General features: G+C 38.2%; 1 protein-coding gene across 11 annotated transcripts; it reads right to left on the minus strand.

The window, feature by feature from the left end:
* Positions 1-2,391: 2,391 nt before the first annotated feature.
* On the minus strand, positions 2,392-9,227 carry LOC130733681 (uncharacterized). 11 transcript variants are annotated; one of them, XM_057585914.1, is made up of 10 exons: positions 9,156-9,227; positions 8,998-9,065; positions 8,762-8,841; positions 8,640-8,677; positions 7,888-8,196; positions 7,352-7,406; positions 6,973-7,024; positions 5,967-6,052; positions 5,655-5,749; positions 2,392-4,669 (listed from the first exon to the last, which is right to left on the minus strand). In XM_057585914.1, the coding sequence occupies exon 10, from the start codon at positions 4,008-4,010 to the stop codon at positions 2,412-2,414; it is 1,599 nt and encodes a 532-aa protein (XP_057441897.1). In that variant the 5' UTR covers positions 4,011-4,669; positions 5,655-5,749; positions 5,967-6,052; positions 6,973-7,024; positions 7,352-7,406; positions 7,888-8,196; positions 8,640-8,677; positions 8,762-8,841; positions 8,998-9,065; positions 9,156-9,227; the 3' UTR covers positions 2,392-2,411. The 11 variants fall into 11 exon arrangements, with proteins under 11 accessions (XP_057441897.1, XP_057441894.1, XP_057441896.1 ...); XM_057585911.1 differs by lacking the exon at positions 5,655-5,749 and adding an exon at positions 5,805-5,860; XM_057585913.1 differs by lacking the exon at positions 5,655-5,749 and adding an exon at positions 5,805-5,863.
* Between the last annotated feature and the right edge of the window lie 256 nt (positions 9,228-9,483).

The following is a 9,483-nucleotide window of genomic DNA, read 5'->3' on the forward strand; positions in this document are numbered from 1 at the left end:
TTCCTTCTCCAAGTGCCCAGCTTCCGCTGAATATTTTCAATAAGAAAATCAAAATTCTGTCTGATCACACGCCCCCCTTTAAGAGGGAAGCCCAAGTATTTACCCAAGTCTCTCACGAAAGGGATGGGGGCGATGCTTGAAATCTCCGCCCGAATCTCCGTGCTAACTCCCTTTGAGGTGATGGCCTTAGATTTTTGGAGGTTAATCTTAAGACCGGAGCTATCACAGAAAGACTTCATAAGGGCTGCAAGAAGATGAACCTGGTTTGTACTTGCCTGGCAAAACAGAAGCACGTCATCAGCAAAAAATAAATGAGAAATTGGTGGCCCTCCCGGTGAAATCCGAACTGGCTTCCAAGCTCCATCATCTACACTACGCTGTATAGACACCGACAAACGCTCCATGCAAAGCACAAACAGATATGGCGATAAGGGATCTCCTTGCCTGAGCCCTCTCCCCGGCCTGAACTTAGGGAGCCTAGACCCATTCCAGAGGATAGAGATTTGGGAGGAGGTGACACAACTCATAATAAGATGGATAGTCCTTTCGGGGAAACCATAATACATTAAAGTTTCCTCAAGAAAGTCCCACGAGACGCTATCATACGCTTTCTCCAGGTCAATTTTAAAGGCTAGAGCACCTTTTTTTGCCTTGGAATGATGCATATGGTGAATGATCTCTTGTGCCAGGAAGGCATTATCTGAAGTACCACGGCCTGGGATGAAGCTATTCTGCAATGGCCCAATCAGGTTATTAAGAAAAGGTCTAAGCCTATTGACGATTACCTTAGTAATGATCTTGTAAGTGACGTTACACAAGCTAATGGGCCTGAACTCTTTGATCCTAGTTGGATGATCAACTTTTGGTATGAGCACTAAGAGAATTTCCATAACCTCTTCTCTTACTGACCCTCCCTGGAAAGCTTCCTGCACAAACTGCCACAGAGCATCTCCAACATAATTCCAATATTTCTTGTAGAAGAATGGTTGGAAGCCATCTGGCCCCGGAGCTGTGTAAGATTTCATCCCCATCAAAGCCTCCTTGACCTCCTCCTTTGAAACAGGTTGCACCAAAGAAGCCTTCGCCTCATCAGGTAATGTAGGAAATCGATCATGGGTAAGGTTTGCACCTTGGATAGGTACCGATGCAGCAAATAAGTCCAAAAAGAATCTCTGGACCTCTTGTTTGAGCACCTCCACATCCGAGCACCAGCTACCATCTTCAATTTTTAGCTGATGGATCTGGCTCCTCTTCCTTCTGATAACTGTCTGAGTATGGAAGTATGCTGTGTTGCGGTCTCCGAATCGAACTCTGCTTTCCCTGGATTTTTGGTACCACAAAAGCTCCTCCTGCTTCAGGATGCTCCTATATTCTCTTTGTAATTCCGCTTCAAAAATGATAAGGTCCGAGGTTACCAAGGAGTCTAGTTCCCTCTGAACTCCCCTTAGCCGCCCTTCCACATGTCTCTTCCTCCTGAAAATATTTCCAAATACCTCCTTGTTGAATACTTGAGAAGCCTCTCGCACCCTATTGAGTTTGTTGTATATGTCCTCCTCCCCAGGTCTCCACGCATTTACCACCACTGCTTGGTAATGTGCATGATCCGACCATGCAGCAAGGAATCGGAATGGCCGGTCCTGATTATATGTCCTTGCAGGGCCACAATGAAGGAGTAGAGGACTATGGTCCGAGTGAACTCTATTCAAGACCTCCACAAAAGCATCCTGAAAAGCCACTCTCCAATCAGCATCCCCCACTGCCCTATCTAGACGTTTGGACAAGATGAGTCTATTGTTCATTTTCCTGAACCATGTAAATTTTCTGCCCACAGCTCCCAGATCAATCAAATTGCATCTGTTTAACACCGAAGCAAAGGAATCCGCTCTACTTGGAATGAAGTCACCTCCCCTAACCTCAGAGGGAAGAATAACTTCGTTGAAATCACCAAGCAGCAGCCAAGGCAGAACCAGAGTGGTCCTCAATTCCAAGAGATGTCTCCACAACAGTTCCCTCTGAGCTGGGACAGGGGAAGCATACACTGCACTACAAACCCATGATAGGTTCGTTTTCCAAATCTCAAAAGAAACCACCTGATGATGGGCATCCACCAGACGAAAGGACACATTTGATTTTTTATTTGAAAGTACCCAAATGCCTCCACTGAAACCTCTCGCTTCTTCAATGTGAATGGGCATGAAGTCCAAGGAGTCCCAAAATCTCTTTGCTCTCCTGAACTGACATTTAGTTTCTAACAGAATCACCACGTCAGGCCTCTTACTAATAATAAAATATGAAGCTTCCCATGAACATGCATGGCTCCTCTAATATTCCAAGAAAAAATTTTAAAGTCTTCAAACCCAATCATTAAACCAAATTTAATGTGGTTGGGAAGTAATCCCCAGGCCCCTGCTTCAATGATTCCGTTCATCATTGATAACATTTGAATTTTTTTCCTGGCTTTCTCCTGTTTCGGATGCCACATTAATGAGCTTCAAGTCATTTACCATCGTAACTGACATCTCCATGACGTCCTCACTCAGTCCACCCGTGTGTTGGTTTCGAATTTGCAGTGGGTCCCGCTGCATTTCATTGCTTGTCCCTTTTGAAATCACTCGATCCCAATCATCCCCCCTTAGCCTCCGCTTCTTGTTATGCGTATCCAAGGTGGGCCCACTAGAACTGCCAAATTGGAAAATTTGAGGCGTTGGGGAAGCAACAGATTTCCCTTTTAAAGCCTCCCCAATAATTATGCATTCATCATTGCTTTGACTTGCTGGAATATTCTTCCCTTGAATTCCGTTATGCTTCTTCATAACATCATGAGCCTTAACTTTCTCATCATTAACTCTTAATTTCCCTTGACTTCCGTTTCCTTTCTTCTTCACTGGTAGCACTTCCGCCGCCACCTTAGCCACGTGCTCAATGGGTTTCTTCTTGTTTTGCTTTTTTCTTTTTGTAACCGTCAACCATTGCCCATGTGGGTCCCCTTCGGCCCCATTATTGGGGTTAATGCCATTTTTCTCAACCTGAATCGCATCATCAATGATTGGTCTGCTGGCACTAATTCCTTCTGTAACGGCTTCCTTTGGTAACGTCCCCTCCATCGTTTGATCCTCCATGGGCCCCACCTGGCCATCGTTCCCCGTTTTCTCCCCCGGAGCTCCGGCCACCTTTTCCGACACCGGCGAAACACTGCCATTCGGCGTCGGTTTGTCCTGCACTTTGCACTCACAAGCTCTATGGCCATAGCACCCACACTTGGTGCATATCACATGCAAACCCTCATACTCAATCTTGTACCAGTAATCTTCCAGGCAAATCTTACCCACCACAGGCTTATCCAAATCAAGTTCCACACAAATTCTTGCAAACCTGCCCCGATCTGCCCTGAGAGTGTTTCTGTCTAGCCTAATTGGCTTGCCAATTGCCCGGGCGGCTGACATCAGGTAACTTTCATTGTAGAAGGCTACATTCAGCCCCGGAATGCGTATCCATGCCAGAGTTTTCTTGACCCTTGCTGCTGGAGAAATAAACTCCGGGCTCCAGGTCGCCACCGCAAGGTAGTGGTCAAAAATCATCCAGGGACCGCCACTCATCACCTTATCTCTATCCTCATCTCTGTCAAACTTCACCATGTAGAAGCCATTGTCTACATCTATCAGATCAAAATCTCCAGAGAGTTTCCAAAGGCTTGTCAGCTTTGCCTTCATCAGCTTGTATCCCAATCGCTTCCCCAATAACGCAACGACCAGTGCATTCGTCCATATGGAACACATATCATCAATCACCCTTCTCTCCACTACTATTCTGGGAAGCAGTGGATTATCATCTACGTAAATCACCTTCATAGTTCCATTCTCAATCAGGTCCTCAAACTTTTGTGAAGGAGGGGCTGGGATTCCCCCCATGAGTTTGTCTCTGAAGCTTGTTCGTTGTGCGTGGGTGTCGTCGTCCGGCGGCTTTGAGCTGCCTTCTCCATGTGGAGAGAACACGGTCGACTCACACTCCATCCTCCTCTCTTAACAAATAATGATTCTGAACAGATGCAACTCAATTTCACTGGTTTTTTATTTTAATTATTGTTCACTATATTTCATCTAATATCTCTAAATACAAAATTAGATTTTTTTTTGTTACATGAGGAAAACAAAATTAGATTATTATGTTTCATTTCTATTTTTTATTTTCTTAAATTATTTTTTTAAACTCTTTTATTTTTTTCATATCACCACCGAGTTAATAAATATACAAAAAGTCTTTCGAAGGAGCAAAATCTAAATATATAAAAAAAAAAGCTCAATTCAATCTCTTCTATGATACAAAAACAAAATCATTGACAATATATAGTCGACCTAAATGATTAGGTACTACTAACTAAAGAAAACAAATCATAAGAGAAGAGATCTATATACCTTGTTATTCTCAGTTTCGCTTTGCTACTAAGAACCAATTCAGAAACAATACACATTATTGAAACTATAAAATAAACATGAAAAAAACACCACAACTTAAAAACCACTAACAGTAATCCTAGTAATCCTGACAAAAACAATCCCAATACTAAGTAAATAAAAACATAACCCAAATAACACGTCTCTCAAATTCAAACTTCACTTAATCAACCCCAGCCACAATGGATGAGATCTACCTTGTCATTCTGGCTTTGTTACTAAGACCCATTGAAAAAGAAACAACAGAATAGTTGTCAGCTTCAATGTAAATAGAGTCTATGATAATTTACTGAAGAAATAAGCCACAAAGAATTATGAACTACATACCATTTAGGGAAAAAAGAGAGGGTGTAAAGTCACAACATAGAAAATTTCATACTCCAATCCTACTATTGCATGCCAAATAAACCTTTATACTTAAAACAATAGATGGCTATCACCACTCAAATAGTGTAATAAAATAGCATAATCTAAATTATCAACCAATCACATAAATAAAAACATATAATGGGGAAGCAAAAGAAAAGAAAAGACAACAGCATCAACCCTCTTTCAGTCCTTTTTTCTCCTTGGCATCATAGAATATGGGTCCAAGGATTAATATTCACCCCACCATCAATGAGGGAATTCAAATCACAGATGAGAATTCTTAATTTCACATATGTCCATGTAATTTAACCCACCCACTAGTAGGAATCAAAATGAGCAGGTGGCAAAAAGCAATTAGTTTATTGGATTTGAAGTGAATAAACTAAGTCCAGTTTCATTGTCATTTTCTACCTTCTCATATCATGCACTTAACACACCCCACCCACAAAGTGCCACAACTTATACACCAATAGTTATCAGTCACATGAAGTAATAGTCCTTGATTAACCTACAGTTAGGCAGAAACCTACCCTACTGTAATGCTGAATAAATTAAATAAAGGTACTTAGTTGAATATTTTTAAAATATAAACATATCAATAACCAAAGAAAAGCATATTCCCCTAACATCTTCTTGTGTTAATGTTCCCTAATATTCTAACAGCTGCTTTAATTAAAGTTAAATACTCACACCAGAAAGAGAAAGAAACCAAATAACAATAATTCAGTTTAAGGAAATTGACAAATCAATGGTCAATACAGTAGCATAAATAAAACCGAGCCAACTCAAATTCTTGATTCAATGTGATTGATATAATTGGGTTAAGATAAATACCACGTATGAACCAACTCAAATATACCAAAGAATGTTCATTCCTTGAAATTTTTCGCTGTCAAGTTTTGATGCAGGAAGCCAAAACTCTAAGATCACTGTGACAGAATGAAGGGGGGAAAGATGAATGGATTAAAAAAAGAAAAATAATACCTCATCATGTCAAGGATGATAAAACTATACATGCATTCCTTTTAGCATTTTCTCTACTGCTAATAAACACAACCGCACAAGTAAAATGTTAGAAAAGCAATTGAATATTAAAAAAAAAATGAAAAACTATAGCGTGCTCTGTGGGAAGGAGGATAAATTTACCTTAATGTGGAAAATGGTCGACCTTCCGTAATGAGCTCACATTTCCAGAATCATTGTAGTCCAAAAGATTTGAGTATGCAAATACACTGCAGGAACCAAAAAAAGAAACTCAAGCACTACAGCAAAATAATGTGCCTCTCAAGGATGGAGCATCACATGAACCATATTTGAAGGTTCTAGTGTTCAATAAGATAAATAGTTTATTCAGCCATACTAAAACACTTGTTCATTGCTTCTTTATCTCTGATATACACATTTACTTCCCATGTGAAGAGTGTAAATAGATCCCATCAAAAGTAAACTAAAGCAAGTTTATGTTTTTTTAAGGAAATGCATTAGAATGTGCTTACCATCATGCAATATAGTCATGCAACAGATGATCAATGTCACCATATCAACTAATAACCAAGTGTGTAAGATTTGTAGGACCTTTCTGAATATGAATTTATTTGTATAACATTAAAAAATGATCAAAAGTAATTGATATTAATGGAAGGTAGATTATCTTATGACTCATCATTGACTTTCATATAGGAGGAACTACCTTAAACATGGGGGAACTTCACTCTAAGTGGTGTCTCTAAATACAATATGCTTATTTGTCTTTATTTTGACAGATGCACATTTTCATACCCCAAATCTAACTTTCAAGGAAAAGAAAACAATCATAAGTTTATTAGGATGATGAGGAAGACAATGATTTGAATTCCAGTGATAGAAACCAAATGATTCAATAGAAATCATATATTGAAATGCATATAAAAGATTTGGATCTCATTAATTCATGAGAGATGCAACTACATAAGTAATATGAGGAAAAAAATATTGTACAAATTTTATTATTAAAAAACAAACAAAACCATCACTACTAACATTCACAAATTAATTTAATAATACCATATATCATTTTATCCTTGCACCCAGACAATGTTTTAGATATTTTTAGTCATTATTGATCAGGGGGCATAGGTAGAAACCAAGAACTTGATTGACATTAAATCAAAACCTAATCTTAGATCCAAAACACATAAATCCTCCAAGTGGCTTCAATCACACACCTGCGCCACCCAAAAACCAAAATCCAAAAAAGAAATAAGAACAAGTAACAGACTCAATGCATGAAAAACAGCTAAGGCGGAAAATTTTAGAGAAAAATGAACTGCAAAACGAAAAAAAAAATGGCGTGATGAGGGAAATTCAGACAATATACATCATATTAATTTTCTCACAAGGCAGAAGGAGGGAAGTTCAGACTATACATATCATAGAATTGATTGAAAAGGCAGAAGGGGCGGGGTAAAGAGAGAGAGAATATTAATGATTACATAACATCTACTATGACACAAAGTAAAGCCCAGCAGCTCTAATAACTCTAACTGACTCACCAAATAACAAAGCTGCAAGTAAAGCCACTATTAAAGGATGTGAATCAATTATAACCTGCAATATATCCATGGAACATAGTCAAAGTAAGAAACATTGCTTACAATCTTGTACTTAGAAAATTTCTCTTATTATTCTACATATTGAACTGGAACACGGTTTTCAGATAATTGGAAAGAGAGATAACCAGCGACATGAAAAATTCTTCCATTCTTCCAGTGACAAAGTAATCTCAAATCAAAGACTAAAATTTAGCATTTAGTACATGCTTTCTAATTTTTTTGAAGAAACCATTTTGCTCATGAATGAAAGGATCACATTATAAAAGCAGTATAGATAATTAATTTAGCTTCCCTAAACTAATAAGTAATAAGTCAGAACTTAAACTGAAGTTGAAACTGAAGCAAAGCATGCGACTTCGACTGAGAAATCAAAATAAAAGGAGTAAGAATCTGAATTGAAAATAACAGTGTGTTGTGAGGATTGGATATGGAACCTAAAGTAATAAGAAAGAGGACTAAGAAATCGAAATTGAAACCTGGAAAATAAGCTAGAGTTTGTTCACTGGAACTTGGCGGTGGCGGCATGGAAAAGATGGAGGTGGAAGGTTTAAACGGTGTTCAGCAACGGTTCCTCTTCAACATTATAAGGCAGGACACTTCTGCAATGTCACCGATCAACCTCCAACTACGGCGTCGGACTCGACGCTGTTATAGATCCTTTATATACCAATGATCGTTCAGTGACTCTTGACTTCAAGATGAAATTGTCCTAAGAACATGTGATTGTTCAGTGAAAGCACATTAATTGGATTGGAACCATGCAGTGTGTTGGGACACAGTTTGAGCTGTAGAAAATATAAGATTCATTTAAAAAACTGAGTGAAGTAACTAAGCTAATAAAGAGAGCAAATAGAAAGAAATGGCACATATTTGTAAGTGGTTTTTTTCATGATATATGACTGATACTAACTTTCATGAACTTCAACACCCGTATGGGCAACTCCAGATAAAAGAGGAGTAAAGGAATTAGGTAATATGATAATTGCAACAAATCATTATTGCCAAAGCTATTCATCCTAAAATTTATGAGACAGGATCAATATATCTTTAAAATACAACACCCTGATTTGCAAGTAACAACCTAATATCACAGTCTTCCACATTTTATGAAAGTCACTACTTGCAGTGAAAGAAAGATGAGGATCTTAGTTCAGTCATGGGTAAACTTACTACAATTAGAAAATTTCAGATAACCATTAACAAACATAAGAGATCATAACCAAAATACCTCTAAGAAGTTGTCCCTCCAAGTGAATGAAATCATTCCTGCAAGTAAAGGAAAACGACAGTAAGCAAAAGAAGTAGGGAAAGTAACAACATAGTAACCGGAAAGGGGAAGAATAGGTTTACATCAGAAGGAAAACGTCTCATTAACCACACAGGTTTTTCAGAAACCAATGGGGCATTGTTATCATGATATATGTCATGTTCTGTAATAATGAAAAACAATAGGATCAAACATCAGATAATCAGGGAGGAACATACCAGTTTCCATTAAAAAAACAACATTCTCTTATAACTCTCTGCAAATCCAAACCTAGTTTAACAGATAACAATTCCAACAACATTATAAACAGAGAAATTACCTCTGATTTAAACGATTGTTATTTTCATCACATGAGCTGGAAGGGTTAAAGGTTAGATATTCCCCAACCTGCACTTCAATACAACAAAAAATGAAGTAAGAAATAGACATTTTTTGGTTAAAAAATTCAGTGTTATATAAATGGGACAATTGAATGACCTCTTCACCCATCAAGAAGACTTTAGGATTTGCTGACATTTCCTCATCAAGTGCGGAGTTGAGAGCCTCTCTCACTGTCATCTGACAAAATGGAAACAAGTGAACCAAATTTTGAATGATGCTCAATATAGAACTTAACTAAACCAAGTCCACTGCCTTCTCTCGCAGAAAGACTGGGAAGCCTAGCTTCATTGTTGATTTTTCTTCAATCTAATTGTCTCTAATCTAGCCACTTTTAAAGAGACATATTTCCCTAATTTTCCTCTTTTCTCTTACAAGTTCAATAAAGATGTTATCTGATTTCCCCTTCCTTCGAGTATTAATATAA

The sequence above is a fragment of the Lotus japonicus genome, chromosome 1, assembly GCF_012489685.1.
Source record: "Lotus japonicus ecotype B-129 chromosome 1, LjGifu_v1.2".
NCBI classification, from domain to species: Eukaryota; Viridiplantae; Streptophyta; class Magnoliopsida; order Fabales; family Fabaceae; genus Lotus; species Lotus japonicus.